The sequence below is a fragment of the Caretta caretta genome, chromosome 7 (genome assembly GCF_965140235.1).
Source record: "Caretta caretta isolate rCarCar2 chromosome 7, rCarCar1.hap1, whole genome shotgun sequence".
NCBI lineage: Eukaryota > Metazoa > Chordata > Testudines > Cheloniidae > Caretta > Caretta caretta.
The window spans coordinates 103,707,973-103,728,333 of record NC_134212.1 but is presented as its reverse complement, the minus strand read 5'-3'; the positions used below and the strand labels follow the sequence as shown (position 1 = coordinate 103,728,333).

General features: G+C 41.0%; 1 protein-coding gene and 1 long non-coding RNA gene across 4 annotated transcripts in view; one reads left to right on the top strand and one right to left on the bottom strand.

The window, feature by feature from the left end:
• The first annotated feature begins 204 nt into the window (after positions 1 to 204).
• LOC125639367 (uncharacterized) lies at positions 205 to 4,429 on the top strand. Its single transcript, XR_012669415.1, has 3 exons — positions 205 to 328; positions 1,047 to 1,215; positions 3,500 to 4,429. It is a non-coding gene; the product is annotated as an uncharacterized LOC125639367 (long non-coding RNA).
• Positions 322 to 20,361, bottom strand: part of C7H10orf90 (chromosome 7 C10orf90 homolog) — a 176,383-nt gene continuing 156,343 nt past the window's right edge. For 2 of the 3 annotated variants that reach the window (XM_048856243.2, XM_048856242.2), the window contains exons 7-9: positions 4,341 to 4,404; positions 2,124 to 2,223; positions 322 to 459 (exon numbers count right to left, since the gene is read on the bottom strand). In XM_048856243.2, coding sequence (XP_048712200.2) covers positions 421 to 459; positions 2,124 to 2,223; positions 4,341 to 4,404 — 203 coding nt within the window. In that variant the 3' untranslated portion in view covers positions 322 to 420. The remainder of the gene's footprint in view (positions 460 to 2,123; positions 2,224 to 4,340; positions 4,405 to 20,361) is intronic. The other variant, XR_007357474.2, reaches the window with a different exon arrangement.

The window sequence follows — 20,361 nt, the reverse complement described above, 5'->3', positions numbered from 1 at the left end:
CATAACAAATAATGATATTCATTTTTCTAGGATTTTACTCCCAGAAAATCAATGAGTAGAATACTTTGGAAACATAATTTTCCTAGGTCTTGTAAACCCAGTTCTATTGCTAAAAGGGGGTATATATATTTAAAAGGTGAAAATAAATACCATTGTAATCCAATGTTTGCATAAAAGTTTCTTAAAATTATTTTCCCTGGGTAAACCAACTATAAGATGATAGTCCTAAAGCAGTTTTCTCATTTATAGGTTCTCTCTTGGTTATTTGGAACTTTCATTCAAATCCTACTGAAGAACAAATTATCTTCCTTTACATAGAGAGTTAAAGGTAAGAAAGATGTTTCCAGGTAATTAAGATAATGCTAAATTTTATGTCTTATCTAATAGTCAAAGACATTCAAGATCCAATGGCCTCCTTTGTCACTCCGTATTTCTTTGAAGAAGCTGGTCCAGTAGTTGCTAGAGGGTAAAAATAAGAACAAACCCTTAGGTCACAATTTGGATGCATGGTTGGGACGCATAGCAGAAGCCACAGTCACCACTATAATTAAGGGTTGCATTAACAGTTTCCATTCTAACCTACTGACCTCAGTCACTCAAAACTTTCTGAAACTTTCACCCTTCAGCCACATATGTTCCTGGTTTGGTCTCTCCTCAACAGGGGTGTGTGTGTGTGTGTGTGTAAAACTGTTGATATTTGAGTATGACAGCAGTGAATAAACAATACCTTCCTATTATAAAAAAAATTATTGTGACTCCATGTTTGAAAAGTTCTAGTGTCAAAATAGTTAGGGGTAGAGAACTGAAAGATACAACTGTGCACATCATCTGTACGAACCATCTCATCTCTGGTTCTCCCATTGCACCATGTCCACATGCAGCAGTGCTCACAAACATTTTAGGGCTTTCGGAGTGTTGCATCTATCTATCCCACAGTTCCCAGCAAAGCTCCCTGGAACAGGTTGGGATGTCTATGGCATATAATCTCTATTTGCACCTGCTGATATTTTTTCATTTCTTCCATTGGATACTTGATCTCTCTGCAGGACAGAGGCATCACACGAACCATGAGGCTATACCCTGCTAAATCCTTGGTTTTGCAAATTCATGGCAGAGAGTCACCAGTTTCCCCATAAACACCTGCCAGAGCAACTCTGGATCTGGAGGTTTGGGGATCATGAACTCTGACATCTTTGACTAGTGGCTCTTGAGGAGGTAAGGAATTTGGATTCATTATTTCATAAATTTACTCATTTTATTATCATTTAACATGTATATTGCACTGTTTTAGTTTTGTTTTTTCTTCCTCTTTTTCTTTGTTTTGTAACCTCACTAATTTTTCCTCCTCTCTTGCATTTCCTTCTACTAGCCAGAGATGGGAGCCAGATGCTCTGGACCTGGGTGTAGAGACAGGGTTTCCCTTTGAGCCCACCATCCAGGGGAGAAAAGGGTGTGACCAGTAGTATTGGAATACAATGGTGAAATGGAATGGTCCAGTGGTTAGGGAACTGGCATGGGACTCAGACCCAGATTCACGTCCATGTGTGACCTTGGGCAAGTCACTTAAACCCAGGTCTTCAAAATGTATTTAGAAGCCTAACTCCCATTGATTTCTCCTTTGAGGATCTGGGTCTTAGTCTCTCTGGCAATGTTTACCTACACTGCAATAAAACACCTGTGACTGTCCTTTGTCAGCTGACTCGGGTTTGGGCTGCAAGGTTATAAAACCACAATGTAAATGTTCAGGCTCAGGGTGGAGCCTGGGCTCCTGGACTCACCCCTCACAGAGTCCCTGAGCCCAAACGTCTACACTACAATTTTATAGGCCTGTAGCCTGAGCCGTACAAGCCTGAGGCAAGTGACATGGTCCTGCCATGTGTGTTTTGTTGCAGTGTCGACATAACCACTGTGCTTCCATTCCCTGTCCATATAATGGAAATAATAGCACTTCCCTACCTCACAAAGGTGTTATGAGGATAAATACATTAAAGACTGTGAGGTGCTTACTATAGAAATGCAGAAGATAGATAGGTGAGTGGGGTTTCTTGGAGGTTATGGGACCATTTTAATGCAGTAGGGCACATTTATAACCAAATTATGCCTATTCACAATGGAACCATTACCTTTTTGAAGACCTCCACACGTAGTCTGTTGCTTTGTATGATTATTCGTTTCTGTTTTTCTTCTTCTTTCTTTTTCACTTCAGGCAAGTTGTTATAAATCCTGGCATAAATTCAGAATATAAAGTTATAATCATTCTACAGTGTCACCACTAACTTAATTTTTCAAAGTGGAAAAAATTCTTCTAGGTGATCACTGGTGGTATTATGCATTTGTAAATATCTGAATTTGATTTCATACAGGTATATGTTAGCAATAACACTGGTATCACAATGAAAGATTTTGAACTGAGAAACTTGAGAAATGGTCTTTATTCTGAAATGATTAACCGTAAGTAGAGGGCTAGGTTATCTCAGTTATGTCTGTGCAATTCTGGAGTAATTTCACTGAGCTCAGTGGAGATAATCTAGATTTATAGCAGTGTAACTGAGACAAGAATCTGTCCCATAAGCTTCTTGTAAGTATATCACAATACAGATTCCAAGCAATAACCTTCAGTGATTGCTCAAAAATGTGTAAGAAAAATAAAATGATAATTATATTAACTGATAAGATTTTTCTCACTGTCACTGTGACCCTTTCACCAGAAAACAAAATAGTCAATTCTTAATGTAATTGCAGTTCTTGGTTACAATCATAAAAGTAACTTTGGGTCTGATCTTTTTACCATTGCAGTCAATAGCAAAATTCCCACTGACTCAAGTGGGAGCAGGATTAGGCTCTCTGTAACAAATATCTTCCTACTCAACAGTTCTGCTCTTTGTGTATATTCTGATCTAAATCACAAGTATTCAGACTTAATTAGTTTAGTGGACTATAAAACTTTCCTTTCCCCCCAACCTATTTTGCACTACAGAGTCCATATAGCAGTCTATTCTGACTTATACATTATGAGAAGTGTTTTATTTTTAAGGACAGTGGGACAGATTCTGATCTCTGTGACATTAGGTTACATTCAGAAAAACTCCTTGACATAACTTTTTGCATTTTTTGTAGTTGTAAATGACTATATAAGGTGCAAGGCAATGGAGGATCAGACCCCGAAGTATCTAATAAATTGCAGTCTTTGCTGGGATATGTGCTGTGGTCAAGATTTTAAAAAATTAGTGACTCTGCCTTCAACTTTTGGGTGCACAACTTAATACACCTTAAAGAGGCCTAGTTTTCACAGGATGAATAAGTGAAAATCAGGTACTTCTAAGGTGCCTCAAATTGGGCCTCCAAAATCACTAGTCACTATTAAATCTTGACCTATACTCCTCTGCAGAAAGACAGTTCTCACTACTGGAGAAAAAAGATTCCTTATTCACATTCAATGCTTATCTAAGAAGTTAACTTCTGCTGTTAACAAGAAAATGCACTGGATTTTTTATGGTAGATGAATAACAACAAGTATGGCAGAAGATGGAGAAAACAGCCTGCAGAATAAGAGCCCTCAAAGGAATATTCGGAAGGATGTGGTGCAAACTTCATTGTGATTTTGGACTTTCCACATAGGTGGGATTGTGAGAAGTGAAATTATGTATTACAGAGCTGAAACTTCTGGTATATTTTGAGAGCTACAATTAATGCACAATATTATCACAAATCTCTAAAATGTTGTTAATGAATAGATTTGAAGAAATAACATTTAGTAAATTACTAAAGATCGATACATGTAAGAGCAAGTGGAGCATTATGGGCCACAAAACGAAGACAGAAGCCTCCCAAATTATACCCCTCCACAGAGGCCAGCCATAAATGCACCCCCTGTGCTCTCTGAGTGCAGGGATGCTCCCTGCCATCACCCCCAGGGCACTAGATACCCCAAAAAGGGGTGTGAGGAGGCAGAACCAAGACCTACACACACTGGGCAGAAGAACTGGTGTCCATCCAAGGCAATGTAAGCTGCACTCCATAAAGGGGGCTAGTAGGGGGTGTGTTCTCTCTTCCCTCTCCCTCAGTGCTCATAACAGCCCCCAGAAGCATTGTTTCTCCCTGCAGGGGAGAGCCTCCTGTTGCTTCTGCTAGGACAGTACAGCTCCAGACCATTCACTAAGTAGGGCTACAGCCCCTATTCACTCAAGTCATTTTAGGGGGAAGAACATTGTCCATGTTTGTGCATATTGCACAAGGCATGATGTACCACAAACTCAATATTATGATGCTAATTAGGAAGTGCAAAGTCTTGGCACTGGATCCCAGGGAATCAGTGAATTCTAAACTGAAATGTGTTGTACCTTTTAGATCTCATGTGCATCTCCTTCTCCGAAATGAACCTTTCCTTTGGTTTGAACAGGTTATCTCAATAAAAGAAACATATAGTTAATTTCTGAGGAATCTTTATTTAGCATGTTTTAATGAAACAATAACAGCACTGCTTTCCCTAAATTAATTCACATGGTGGTATTTCTGATTAAATCATTGCTGACCTACTGCCTGATCCAGCTTGCATTGAAGTCTAAGGAAAGACTCCTGATGACTTCACCTGGAGTTGAATCAGACCCTTAAGCTGCCCTTTAGAGTGGGAAGGATGGATAAGACCTCTTGCCACCAGTCTCATTACATGGTTCATTTATTTTAAATGCATATAACTTTTGTCACTGTCACAAGCAGCAGTGCATACCTCCAATTCAAGCCATGAACCAGCTGATGATTACTCTGGCATAAGATGACCTATTTTTCTGTCATTCTTTCCTGCCATTGGAGAGCACAAGTGACTGATTCTCCACTGCCTTGCATCTTCTGTAGTAAATAACTTTTTTGCAAAGTGGGTGAGATCCTCTGCCAGTGTCAACTGATTTACACCTGCAGAAACTTGGCCCAGTGGGTGCAATTCTGATTTGAGAGAATTTTACACCCACTTTGCACAGATGTAAATAACTGCACAAGGCAGTGGAGAATCAGGCTCAGTAGTCTTTGCCGACAAGATATGAAGACACTCTCACAACAACCTCAGCCAGCACTTCCTTGGCCAAGGGGAAATAATTATGGATCAAAATGGTTAGTTTGATTCCTAAGATAGGTAATTTTTATATTCTTCTTTCATAAACTCTTATTAATGCAAAGTAAAGGTAGACAATTTAACCCAGACACCTTCCCTGCTCCTGAGTCCTGCCGGTTGACAGCAACTTTAAATTCTGCCCTGTTGTACATATGTGTTACAATTTTATAATAACTCTGCTATCACCTAGGCTTTTAGTAGCAGGGTGGATGAGTAGTCATCCCACTTGTATCAGGAATTGGTTCATGATTTGAGGGTGAAGACCTTACACCTGTTGCAGGAGTGTGAATGTGTTTACAGGGGAATGAGAGGAAGGACTGCAGTGGGAATGCATTTTAAGGATTGTATTGGAAGAGTGGATGGGTCAGGAGAAAAGGCAAACATTACACAAGACTATTATAAAAGTACAGGACACAGTAAACAAAGCAGAGTATAATCCAAATAATTGGTTAAAATTGAAAACCCAATATTTTACAAATTATCATCAGAAAACATTGCTACATATCACTGAAAAGCTGGGTCCTCATATCATGAGTTTCTAGATCCTCACTGGGCCTTAGACCTATGTATTTTTTTGTTTGTTTTTTTAAAAAAAGACCATCACAGGGTATTTACTAGCAAGGTCATGGCAGGTGGATTTGATTTAAATCACTAGTCAGGAAGACTCAATTAATCATGGTTTTCTACACAAAAGTGCATTCTTGTTGGTTGTTATAGCCTTTAATACATATTCTTCACAACTCAGAGACAGATGTAGGTTTCATTTTTAGAAGGTGTACACTATACATTTTTAAACAGTGATTCATTTTGAAAACTTTTTTCAGATTAGTTTTACAGCTATATCAGAAAATGAATGATTGTTTGGTTATTTCATTTACCAAAGGTAATTGAAGCAGATATTTATGAAGTCATTGGGAAGTGAACTATCTCCCTCCAATTAAACAGGTTAAAAATTAATATTTGGAGGATTTTCTTGCCATGCTGTATTAGAAGGAGAACATCAGCAGACATTTAAATTGTTTTATTTAACTAAAACAACAGTGTTAAGTATTCTGGATTTTTTTTCTTCAACAGCAAACATATAATATTTTAACAAAACAAGCATATGTCCCTCGCTTCTCACATTTATCTCCAGATTTCTTCTCCTTGTCCAGATCTATTCCATCCCCAACAATCTTCTACTCATTTAACTTTTTGAAACTTTGCATTTTTAGAGAGAGGTAAGGGATTGACTCTCTGTACACAAATTTGCAGAGGGACAATAGAGTTGAGGTCTGTTATTTCTCACCGCTCTATTATTTTAAAACATTTTTGCTGTTAACAAGCACGTTACCTCTGGAGCCACACATCCACAGTCTGACAACTGCAAAACTAAGCATCTCTGATGGTATCTTCTTGACTGAGCACTGAGTCCCAGTGGTTAGATAGAAAGATTAACCTAAATAATCTATACAGAAGCCTGTGGACCCCCATAAGATTGAGTCCCTAATCCATGAACTATTGGAACTCATTTACAAAACTTTTCTTAAACATTACATGAATATATTGTCTCATACTGTAGAATTGGAATTTATAATCCATATTCCATGATGAGATATCTTTGAGCAATAATGTATCTTAATTAAAACTATCTTTAGGTTTTTTCCTCAAAAAGCATTTTATCAAAAAAATCCAATATAAATAAAAAAAATCACTGATTTTTATCCACCCTGGGTCAGAGTGGTTTCAGTAATGCAAGTTTACTGGACCACTTAGAGGGATACGGATCAAGGGCCCTATGTTCTCAGTGTTTTGTCATCAAAGCTAGCTTTATTTTTTATGATAAACACATGCATATTACTTAATACCACTGCATATCAAAGGAATGTAGAAGACATTATATTTCACAGTAAGTGACAAATGTGCCTCTCTTTTGTCTCACTACAAATAAGAGAAAATAATATTGAAGATGAAGAAATAAATATTAAGTTCCAGAACTACTTGACACACAGGTCAGCTCAGAGCTGAGCCTGTATCCACTGCCCGGAGTACAGACCTTCCCCCTTCACATTCTGCTCCTAGCTTTTTAAGACACCACATATGTTTCACTGGTATTTATGGAGGTTGCCCCTGGCAACCAAACAGCCTAGAGCCATTTAAAGGGGCCACACCCAGCATCTCAATTACACTCAGTTTACTGAGGAAAAAAGGAACTTGTCTTTAAGAACACTGTCATTCACATATTTGAGTTACAATGGATGGAACCGTTCAGCAATTTCCCTCCTGAGCTGATACAGTTTTCAGAATGAAAGCTGTGCAAAAAGAAACTCCTCTATGCTTGAGGATTAACCCTTTTTCAAATGCTTTATAACTGGCAAAGAAACCTATAATTTAGCCAAATTTTAACTAAACTTAATCATATTGTATTACAAATTTTAAACAAACAATATCCCCCCATACATATGAGGACACATTGTCTGGTATGACCAAGCAAAGCTTGGCACAGGATGGAGGCTGCAAAGTTAAGTGGGGCCACTTCGGCTCCTCATGTACCTTAGAGCTGCCTCACTGATGCTCTAAAATGCATCCAGCTGCCTAAAGTCACAAGAGGCCAGTTCTGGCAGCCAGGGATCCCTAAAGCTGCCTCTCCTCCTTTCCCTAAGCCACATCCTCTAACCTGCAGAAGGTCACATGAATCCTCTGGGGTCTTGTTAAGTCAGCTTAACAGCCCCTTTGCAATGGAAGGGTGCAAAGGAACACAGCAGAACTAAGAATTTGGCTGATCAGATATTTAAAAATAAAGGACAAACTCCCCTCCTCTGTGGTTGCACAGAACTAAGATGTGGGGATCCAGTATATAGGAATCATACCCCTGCCCAGCACAGAGTCCAGCTCCAGGAGTATTCCTTCCACATTCCTGTGCAGAGCAGGAGACAGCCGGGGAGGAGTGAGGGTGAGCCAGTAGCCCCTGCAGTGGCCTTGATTGTCCTACACTGAGCCTTCCTGAACTCAAATTCGGCTTGGGGCAAGCAGTGGATTTGGACGGATAAGATGAATAATGTAATTTGTGTGCACAGAGCATTTGCTCACATAACTCCCTATACATCAAGATTAACATTTGCGGAAACCTCTAATTTTTTGTCTGGAGAGCAGTGATTTTTTCACAGCTGGGACAAAAATAATCTCTTAAAAGGTTTTACTTTTTTAATAAAAAGCTATGTTGGTGACATTTCCAGCCAGCAAGCTGGAAGGGCTTCCCTCCAGATTCCCACTCATGGAACACAGTGAAGAAACGTCAACTGGCTTCAGACTAATCAGACTCCTGCCACAAGCTTTGGGCTCCCCGCCCTGGAGTGCAGTGAAGACAACAGCAGCTGGCTTCATCTCTTCCGAAAGCAGTTAATCTCCAGGTAGGTTTCACTTGAGGACTAGCTAATTTCCAAGGGGTGGTTGGTCAATAATTGCAAGAAGAGGAAGGAGAATTTCCTGCAGCTGGGAAATGGGGTTAGGCTGGGACTCATATTTATGTGTCTAGTCCAGCCACACATGTCCCCCAGCCTACATAAGATTTCTCCGCAAATGCTATTTACATACTATTCCCTCCGGTTATGAAATGGCAGAAGAGCTGCAGCTTGAACTGGGAGGTCAAGCCAGCACCAAGCTGCTTCTTTGCAGAGAAGCAGGGCCACCAGCAGGGCAGAGATGGACATGGAGAATAAGGCTGCCCACCTGCTCAAGTAGTGGGGGATAAGACATCTTCTTCAGGGACTCTTGAGGAAAGGAGTAAACTGTTCCTCAGTGCCTCAGCACATAATGCTGGGAATAAACAGGGTACAAGAGGGTGTGCTCTGAAATGCAGGGCCATGACTTTTCTGTGACTTCTTAATAATAGGTTGAGACTATTCTCTAATTTTACCACAAGTCAATGTGACAAAATGGCCTCCATGTTTGAATTACAGAGAATTACCACAGAGGCAGGAAGCAGGACGCATATGCCTTCTATTGCTCTAGAGCAATAATTCCAGCTGACCTAGGAGCTGTCTTGAAGGGCACTGGAACAAGACACAGCCAGCACACCTTGGCAGGAAAGAGAGGTTGCCATGGTAGAGGCTTCTAGAGGAAAAATAAAAGGGTGAATCCTGAAAAATCTTCCCTGGAAATTAAAAAAAAAAATATCTTGCTTATAAAAAATATCTGCTGTATAAGACAACAGCCGTAAGACTTATAATTCAATGTCATAGGCAAACCATGCAATACCCAGTCACATAGCATCTCTCAACTAACTCTCAGGGCAATACTCAAGATAAAACAATAACTTAAAATATGGCTTTACAAAAAGGTGAAACCTTGGGGGATTGCACCAGGAGAAAATCTTAAAATCGTTTAAAAAGGAAATGAAAAGCCAATGCAAATTATAGAGTAAAAATAATATGTGCATAGTACTTAATTATTGTTAACATCCAAGCAGCAAAATACAGTTCCAAGTGGAAGTCTGCCATGCTGGCTCTTCAAAAGGGCCACCATGCTAAGAATTATAATAGCGGACCAAATGCATAATCAAAACCTGAATTAACATCCCTATTGAGCGAAGATCAGACTAAGGCATAAAGTAGACAATGCACCAAGATGACAATAGCCCAACTTCTAAATTACATTTGTTAGATTATTACAATTCAGCATCAAATTCATAGCTTTGATTTTTAATGTGAAAAATATTCGAAGCAGGGAAAAGTACTGAGTTCTAAGATTGACAGCTACTCAGGGTTTTTGCTGAGAAATTCCACAGAAAAAAAAGTTACTATGAGATGTTTCATCCATGTTTTATTCAAATCCTGTAAGGCTGCTGAGATACTGGTATTTATAACAATACCATGCATAGCAGTGATTTATTTGTGACATTCCTTTAATGGGGTGAGGAAGCCACACCAAGGTCTTGAAGTTGCTAACCAAGATAAATAGCTCATCATCATCAATATATTTTTAACACATGCTAATGCTAACCCCAGAGATGGTTTAGAAGAAAAATACATTTCCTGGCTGGAAAGCTATTAAATGTTTAGACAGAGGACAGATAGCTTAGGAATGAGAAGAGAAGGAATAGGTTCCTTGGCTTCCGACGTAGAAATAAATCACGGAGCCACTGAAATAAAGAGAGACAAAATGTACGGTGGGCTAGTTTCTGCCAACTGGTACATGGATGTGCCTTCCACTTATGAGTGGGAGCCCTAAAAATGGGAACACAGCTAGAACGTGACCCTGCATTGTATCTTGCCAGCCACGAGAAAGAGAAGCACTTGCACTTTTGGTGTTGCACTTGCAGGTAGTTATACTCATGGGCTTCTCTCCCGTTCAACTAAAACAGGAATCCACCAAAAGCACAAACTGACTGACAAATTAGCCAATTACTTCCCCCAGTTCAGTGGTTTGACTTTCTTTAAAACTTCAGCAGCAAACATGCACTGCAGAATATTTGTTTTAATGTCTGGCACTGCACTATGCTGTCTATTGCAGAGATGCCGTTGAGTACATACAGACTTCATGGCTACTGCATTTTTAAATCATTAGTCTGTGTGTCCATTTTAAAAAGAAAATTAACCCTGAACATAAACTGAATACATGGGCCAAATTCTGCTTAGTGACACCCATGCCACGCTGCTAACTGAGGGAAGAATTTTTCCCTGTGGTGTTTTCAGAGTAGCCAAATTCAGATGTGCTGTATGTTATATGCCGGTCAGCTGTACAAGGGAGTTAAAGGGTTTTTTCTTGACCAGGATTTAAAGGAGTGTTGTTAGTTAATGCATGCTAACTAACACATTCTAAAGGTCTAGTGTGGACAACATGGTGGATACATTAACACGAGCTCCTGCTTAAGTTTCAACTCAACCAGCTACCTCATGTTTAAGTCTACACTGCCTAGTGTATACTACACCCTTAGAACACATTCTACCAGCACACTTTTTATCCTAGTCAAAACAAACCCTAAAGAAGTAGAAGAGAGTCTAAGGGCCTGATTATCCTCTGTTGTGCAGCCTGTGTGGTCATTTACATCAGTGCAGAATGGATGAAGTGTAGGAGTAACATGCTACCATTTTGATCTGGTGACAGTGGAGAATCTGTCCTAAATTGGTGTAACTTATATGGCAAAGGGCCAGAAGAAGGTGTAAGTTAAAGTGTGTAAGCCTGATTCTCTGCTTCTTCACCCCTTGTTAATCATTTCCCCCTGTACAAATTTGATCTGTGCTCTGGATATCCATCCTCACGGGCCTTTCTTAACATGACAGGTCCAACAATGGGAGACTTCACCAGTTATCCCATAAAACCTAAAAAGAAAAGGAGTACTAGTGGCACCTTAGCGACTAACCAATTTATTTGAGCATAAGCTTTCGTGATGCATCCGATAAAGTGAGCTGTAGCTCATGAAACCTTATGCTCAAATAAATTGGTTAGTCTCTAAGGTGCCACTTGTACTCCTTTTCTTTTTGCGAATACAGACTAACGCGGCTGCTACTCTGAAACCTATAAAACCTGACAAGTTTGTTTATGAAATCCAGATAGTGCCAGTGTAAGGCTAAAAGCTTCTGGACCAAATTCATCCCTAGTGTAACTTCAGTGAAGTCACACCAGGGATGAATTCAGTCCCTTGTCCAAATTTACTTTTCTGTCATTCAAGATCTTCTGGAGGGCTTAGCCCATAGGTCAGAAAACTTTGGAATAACAATTGTCTTGTACAGTATAGCACTCTGGGGCACTAGGACCCAAGCATGTCTCTCTCCTCCTCCCCCCATGTGGGGCTGAGGAGAAACTGCAGAGAGGAACAAGCCAGAAGGAGCCAAAGCAGGGATCTTTGGACATTCAGAGAACTTTCTACAGTTTTGACTGGACTTTCTCTGACCTGTGCTGATTGGCTGTTTGCTCCAACCCTCTCCCTTCCCCTCCCTCACAGCCTTTTCACCTTAGCCCATCTGCCCCTCTTACTCTCATCTCCCCTGCCCTGTCCCTCTCACCCACTCCCTTCAATCCCCTCTACCTTCACTTGTCTTTTCATGTAGCTTATCCCCTCTTCCCTCCCCTAAATGTGGAACTAACGTGTGTCACCATCCCATTGTTCACTCTGCTTGTGTGTTCTACCCCCTCCCGTACTCTGTGTCTGCCTTGTCTATTTACATTGTTAGCTCTTGGGGGCTGTGTTTGTACAGTGCCTAGCACAATGGAGCCCTAGTCTTGCTTGGCCCACAGGCATTACCATAATAAACATGGTTAATAAAATAATAACAGAAATAGGTGGCTGCTGTTCTCAATTAGATTTTCCTGAGCATACCCTCATCTGTATTCATCACTTTTGGCTCCAAACTACTAGCAAGGTGCCAACAGTGTGAGTGATGCTGTTGCTAGCAATGAATAATGTCTGGGGGGAAAAAATCAGAGTCTTGTCAAAATGAGAGTAATATACAACTTGCAATGGAAATGTGGCTGCAAACATTTAATCAACCACCAAGGCCACCTGAAGGCAGGCAGACTGCATTATAACAGCTGTGTAATTGCTTGGTTGTGGGTTTGTTTGTTTTTTGGTCCATATTCTCTGATTGCCATTGTCCACATTCCCTATTAAACCTATAATCTAAACGAGAATCAGGTCTACACAGTTCTTCTCAGGACAGCCCAAAGGAAAAAGCCTGTTTTCTACAGTCACTTTGAGCACAGTTCAGGAGGTGTTCCATGCATTTGCTTCCAAAATACTTTTGAAGATAGAGAATTTGAGGCTGACTGCTGGATATTAATATACATCAGGAGAAATCAGCAGACATCTATTGAGGGGGTGGATGGTAACTTTATGATTTCCTATATTGCTGTTTCCAGTAAACAGTCTCCCAAAAGGAAAGGAAAATAGAGGGTATACAAATATGTTCTTGTGAATTAAAAAAAAAAAACCTCTAAAAGTGCTTATGTACACTATGATCACAAAGCTGTTCATTAGGAGGATTTAAAGGCCTATAAACAGCTGGTCGTCTAGTCACTAAAGTAATTACATCATGGTTTTTGAGATTTAAATCCAGTTATTTGAACATTGTTTCCATTCAGTTCGTCACAGTGGGATCTCTAATTTGTTTGACATAGTCAACAGCAGAATAGTGTTTCTTGGAATAATTAGCACTCTAGAAATTTAACAGTACACAGTGCACAGTACAAAGGCTAGTAAAAGAGTTGTAGGTTGTTTGCCTCAGAAATGTGCTTGTAATGATAAAATCTTCTGATGGATAAACAGTCACATTTTTGTAACATTACTTCGGGCATTTTGTGAAATTCTGTTCATGAATTACAATTCGAAATCGGAAACAACTTGTTTTTGAAGATGAGAAGGTACAGGGAAGCTGCACAGATGTTAGTATTTATATGGAAATGATATTGGATACCAATTATCTTTCTCCTTTGCGAGAAACAGTAAAGTTATAACAACATGGGCAAAATGGTTTGAAGATTATGTGGGATCTAACAATCCGATATTCTCAATAAACACACTTCATTCTGTTAAAGTGATGTTAAAGAGCGGTCTCTAAATGCCCATGTTTCTTTTTCACAGTAACATTAAGATAAAAAGTATGTGTTCTTCATGATGAAATAGGTGTAGACCCTGCTTATCTAGGAGCAATTTCAGTGCAACAGCATACAGATTTGTTCAAGCCAACAGGACAAACAGCATCTCAATCACAGTTTTTAAAACCTTTCTGATAAAATCATCTGTCAAATTACTAGAAGCTAGATGTGAATTAGAAGGAGAAAAAAAGATTGATGAAGTAGTGGCTGCTGGGATTTGCAGTGGATAGACTAAAGAGACTCACAGACTTTAGGGACAGAATGGACCATCATGATCATCTAGTCTGACCTCCAGTAACACAGTATTCCACACAAGGTCTCACTAGTGCCTTGTATAATATTACTAACCCTGGAAATATCTCTCCTGATGCACCCTACGTTTGCATTAGCCTTTTTCATGGCGCCTCACCTTGGCAGCTCGTAGTTATCCTGTGATCAGCCAATACACCCAGGTCTTTTTCCTCCTCTGTCACTTCCGACTGATAAGTTCCCAGCTTAGAGCAAAAATTCTTGTTGTTGGTCCTTAAGTGCAAGACTTTGCACTATTACATTTCATCCCATTTCTATTACTCCAGTTTACAAGGTCACCCAGATCTTCTTCTATGATATTCCAGTCCTCCTCTGTACTGGCTATACCTCCCAACTTTGTGCCATCCTCAAATTTTATTAGCACACTCCCACTTTTTGTGCCAAGGTCATTAATAAAAATGTTAAATAAGGTTGATCCCAAGACAAATCCTTGTGGAATTCTACTACAGCATGACAGTTCACCTCTCAGTATGACCTGTTGTAGTCCCCCCTTTAACCAGTTCCTTATCCACCTTTCAATTCTCCTATTAATCCCCATCTTCTCCAATTTCACTAATAATTTCCCATGCAGAACTGTATCAAATGCCTTACTGAAATCCAGGTAGATTAGACCTACTGCATTTCCTTTGTCTAAAAAAAAATCAGTTATCTCAAAGGAGGTGGTTAGGTTGGTCTGGCATCATCTACCTTTTGTAAAACGATGATGTATTTTTTCCCAATTACCTCTATGTCCTTAACTACTTTCTCTTTCAAAATTTGTTCCAAAACCTTGCATACAACCGAGAGCAAACTAACAGGCCTGTAATTTCCCGCATCACTTTTCCCCCTTTCTTAAAAATAGGAACTATGCTAACAATTCTCCAGTCATAGGGTAACACCTGCAAGTTTACTCACTGTAAGTAGCCCAGGAGTATAATAAGGATGCTGTGCTGCCCAGCCAGAGAGAGTTTCAGAACCTATCCCCGGGGTCACTTATGTCCTGGCCAGTGGAAGTCATGCCTGGTAGTCAAGTTGCCCTTACAAAAACTGTTGCTGGCAAATGCATGAATTACCATTGATGATATGCTGAAAAGGAGCTGTGTGTTTGACATGGTTACAAAGACCCCAGGAAAGGAGGAAAGAGTGTAAATCATCATTCTCAGACTAAAGAGGCAATCAAAAGACCATACTCTGAAGCCTATGGACCCTATTAAAAAAATACAGTATATGCTTTAACCTGGTTTCCATCTCATCATTCTATTCTCTAGGGTTCTCTGTTTTTCTAATGCTGTTTTTATGTCTATTGTTTTGAAAGAACATACTGTTCCCCAGAGACCAAGAAACGTGCGGACAAGCTGGATTTGGCAGAGTCCCTGCAGTTTTCCCTCAGCTGTTGCGAAAATGGCCCCAGAAGATGCTAGTTTAGAGGTTAAGAATTAGCTGTTTAACCCTTGCCATGTTATTTTCTTTATTCCAATAGTTCTTAGTGTTTGATAATGGCACTGCCCTTGCTAAGTGCCCTGTGGACTTCAGGGTAATGAACACTTGCATGGATACTAATTTAACCTGTTTCACAGTTCAGGTATATCAAGGTATGGAATTTTTGCAGCAGGATATTCATTCTCATCTCCGGTGATACGGGGAGAAGAAGCTTAAAGGCTGTAGCATTCCTTTTAGATCAGCAGAGAGAATGGAAGTGAGGTTACAAGGCTACTGGCCTTTGCTAACCTAATGGAGCAGCCAGTGCTAATATAAAAGAACGGAGCAGCCGTCCAAAGGACTTGTGCACTAAAAAGGAAATTCAGTGCATTTGTTAAAAAAAAAAAAAAAAAAAAGACAAACAAAAAAACACTTTAACGTCCCAGCTTTTTAACAGAATATATCGGATTAGACTAAGAAATTTTTGAAGTCAAAATCTCAGTTAAGTGCACAATTCTCATTAACTTTTAATGACCATTGGGCACATAATTGTCATTTTTGCCTTTTAAAATCTCTCCCACAGAATCAGACTTTCAAAGAACTTAGCACTTTTGAAAATATGGCCCATAAATAACAAGTAATAATAATAAATAATAAACTAACAGTTATATTGTGATAGTGCAGAGAGGCCTCAAAGCAGGTTAGGTTCCTATGGTGACGGGGGCCATACAAAGATGCAACAACGAGGAGTCCTTGTGGCACCGAATGAAGTGGGTTCTAGCCCACGAAAGCTTATGCCCAAATAAATTTGTTAGTCTCTAAGGTACCACAAGGACTCCTCATTGTTTTTGCTGATACAGACTAACAGAGCTACCACTCTGAAACCATACAAAGATATAGTAAATGACCATCCTTGCCCCCAATGAGCTTACAACCCTAAAATGAGTTTACAATCTGAAACAAGCACACTTACATTTTAATACAAAATAATTGGAAAATTTTTCTTCCCTTACTTACCTGTCAAGACCTAAGTTCACAATAAATATTCCCATTGCTAGGGTATATTATTCTTTACGTAGGATCAGATTTCTGCATGATGCTTTGCAGGTAACTAAGATGACTTAGTGTTATCTGAGCAGCTTGCATTTTGGGTTGGCCTCAGGCTCATGAGCACGTAAAGGGGAAAGCCAGCTTTATGTATTAGTCATACGATGTCACCTTTTCTGAACTGACTGACTTCCAGGCATTCTGTTGCAAAGTGACATCATTTGAGCACACTGTACTAGTAGCATGAGAGAACTGTGTTGGAGACTACAGCTGGGATTTCTGAAGCTACCTAGGGGATACAGATGCCATTTCCCACTAAAATGAATGTGAATTGGTTGAAATCCCCAAAGCAGCCTATGGATCCATCTCCATTCTATTTTAATATTCTATTAAATATCTTTAAAAAGCCTCAAATTGTTTTAAAAGCAAACCTTTAAACTTTCATATACATCTGCTAGATTATATAGTATTAATGCAGGACAATAACTCTTCCACAACCTTCTAAATAAGGATCCTGCACTCAAAGGCTACTCAAGACAAGCTGATGCACTATGCAAAACTTCAGTGTGCTGCTCCTCTGCCTACCGCAGACTATCAAATCTTATTGCAGCACAGCCATGGAACAGAAGTGTGGAATGGAACCAGGCATGCACGCGTGCGCACACACACACACAAATGCACTCCGACAGGCTGCTGGAATCTGGGGCCATTTGTTACCAATGCAGCCTGCACTCCGTAGTCATTTGTTACCAATGCGGTCTCACTGAGAGGCTCCTCCCTCATGCTCGGGAGTGTACAGCTGGCTTAGCCCTTCAGCACAAGTGTACTTAATTCTGAGTCAAGTTGTTCTATAATTTATCAGCAGGGATACGCACCGCAGGCTGCTCCCACATAGAACAATTGGCCCATGCTCCTGTGCGGGGTACAAAGAGGCAGCCATTTTTGCCCAACACTGGACCTAGGACTGAGTGGAGGGCTGGAGCGATCAGAATTTGGGGGCTCTGCCAAATGACAGTGGAGCTGAAGACTTTGAGCCAGGCTGACCCCCTTATTGCCTGCTTTGAGGAACAGTTCACCAGCAGGGATCACACTCCCGCCCTCTGGTGGTTTAGGCTCAGTGCGGTCAGGATTCAGCACTGGGGACGCACTGCCCTGCACAGCCCCTCCACCCAACTCCTGGACCACCCGCCTTCCCCTGGTAGCCCTAGGTCTTTCCCTCCCAACCCCCCAGATAGCCTGCTTTGCCCTGCCCTTTGTCTCTGCCAGCTATATATACCCTGTGTAGTTGGGCAGGTCCTGGAGATGCCTTACCTGCCCCAGTCACCCACTCCAGTCAGCTCAGCTGGTCACCAATTCACACTCGGGCTGAGGGCAGGGACAGACTAGCCCTCAACACACTGGTGGCCATGCCCACACTTCCAGGCTCTGATGACAGGCATGCATCAGCCTTAACTTTCTGCTTGTTCCACAGTTGGCCCTTGGCAGCCTGGGCTCCATGCCTTGGGAACACTGGCCTGCCTGGTTGGCAGTACGTTTGATTCTAGGGGGTATGAGGTGCTGTGCAAGCATTTGCCTGCTGCGGAGCTGGCAGCACCAGCCAACTGGGATGAATGGGTGAGCAAGGAATGATCACAAGGTGAGGAACGAGGGGCTGGAGGTGACAGGAGAGAGGCAGGGGAAGAAAGAGAAGTATAGGGAAGTTGCAAGGCAAAAGGGGTAGGTGGAAAAGCTGGAAGGGGAGCTGGCGGGTTCCTAGCTGGCGGGCTCTGTCTCATGCAGCATTCAGTGCTCAGCCATAGTCACCAGGAATTAAAATATTTATTTTTAAATAAAATATTCATTGGTGGGGCCCTGGCAGTATGGAGTCAGCAAGAGTCCCAAGTCCACATGGGGGACAGTTCCCCACCTCCCCTGGCCACCTGCCCAGGGCATTTGCCTTTGGATGGATTTGGTGCTACCATTTCAATTTACTTTTACACACACACACACGTGCCTGAACACAAACAAACTTGCACACACATTCATCTTCATTTTCAGACACACATCCCACTACCCTCCAGGCAATGAATCACTCCTGAGTAACAGGTGTCACCACCTCAGGGTTTAGTCTTTTGCATCTGCGGCCATTGGTGGGAACCCTGCTCCCTGTTACTCCCCTCCACTGGGACCCGCTGTCCCTCCCAGCCAGTGGTATGAGGAGCTTGGTGCTTACAAACAGGTAGCAAACTGTGGAGCTTAAACTGAGCTCAGGGGTTTCAGAGTAGCAGCCGTGTTAGTCTGTATCCGCAAAAAGAAAAGGAGGACTTGTGGCACCTTAGAGACTAACCAATTTATTTGAGCATAAGCTTTCGTGAGCTACAGCTCACTTCATCGAAAGCTTACAAGTACTCCTTTTCTTTTTGAGCTAAGGGGGTTAGTCAGCAGCTCTCTCCTCTCCTGCCAATAGGAGCAAGATTGGGTCTCCTATGATATCCCAGAGTCAGACTGCTGCAGGACTCCCCTTTTCCTCTCTGCTCCAGGTCACCCCAGCTCCGGGGGGGCATGTTTTGTCATTTTAGCCTATCATTTAAAGGCCTGGTCCCAGGCTCCCCCGTTTGACTCGAGCACATCAGAACCTCCCTTTCTTCCCATCCCCAGATGGATGGTAATTTACAGCTCCAGACAGCTGCCTGCTTTTTTCAACATTTGAGTACAGAACAGTACTCAGATTTGTGTCCAGAAGCAAAAAGGGGAAAGGGGAGATGATAGGATCAGGGAGAGGTGAGAGACACAGTGCCACACTGGCCGCTTTGTGCTACAGTTCTCCAGCCCCTGTACTTCTCACCCAGAGGCCCCTCTTGCTATAGGCAAACTAAGTAGCTATTTCCTAAGGAGGCAACTGCCTAGAGGCAGGGTCTGTGGGGGTGTGAATTGCAAAGCACTCTAATGTGTAGTGCTCTAACTGGCCTATGTGTACCCTGCTGCAGTGAACTAAAAGGTATCTAGTACACATTGATATAGTCCTGTGGACTATATGAGCAGGCAGTAGGTACCTTTTAGTTAGTGCCAGCCAGGTCCACACAGACCAGTTAGATCGTTCTGCAATTCACTCCACCCTAATCTATCTCCTCCAATAAACCAGTCTGCTGTGCTGCTTCTACCAGAAATCTGCTGCCCCTGGACAGCTGCAAAGTTTGCCTGTTACTAGAAAGGCCTCTGCCTGCACTGCTAATACTATTAACGACAGGAGGCTCTGCCTAATAGCCGCCATCAGTAGAAGGTTCAAAATGCCTATGGTCACAACTCAGTACAGATTAAGTATGCTCAGTGTATTTGTATACTTCCCAATTTCTCTTTTTTGTTGTGGCTGTGTTTAATTGAATAAGTAAACAGAGTCATTTTTTAAAAGTTTTACTTAGTCATTACCAATTTAGTAAACCATTTCTTATCTGTAGCCTACATATTTATGCTTAGTCAGACACCTAAAATTTACTATTTATCCATACGCTAATTTACTATGGTAGATATGTGACTATTTCTGTCATGATAAGAATGACAAGATATCACAAATAGAAAATCCAATGAGACTTTCTATGAGTAACAAGTTGTGGCAGATGAGTTATGGGAACAAAAGCTCCTCTTTAGACACATTTATCTTTAATAACTAACCAATAAGAGATGGAAACAGCCATTTACTTGAGCCATTAATGAATGTTTTTCAATATTCCGTTTTTCTCATTGAACAAGCATATAAATTAATATTTAATAATCATTCAAGGAGAAAGAGGTTAAATTTTTCATTTTTATTTCAGAAAATCTTTGTATAGTTGGACTTGGGGACCTTTAACATGACCTAAAAAAAGGAAAAAAAGTTGTGTCTTTTTTTTTTTTTTGCTTATTCTCCAAGATGTATGACAAAAACCTGATATCCCACATCCTATGTTCCCCTCCAA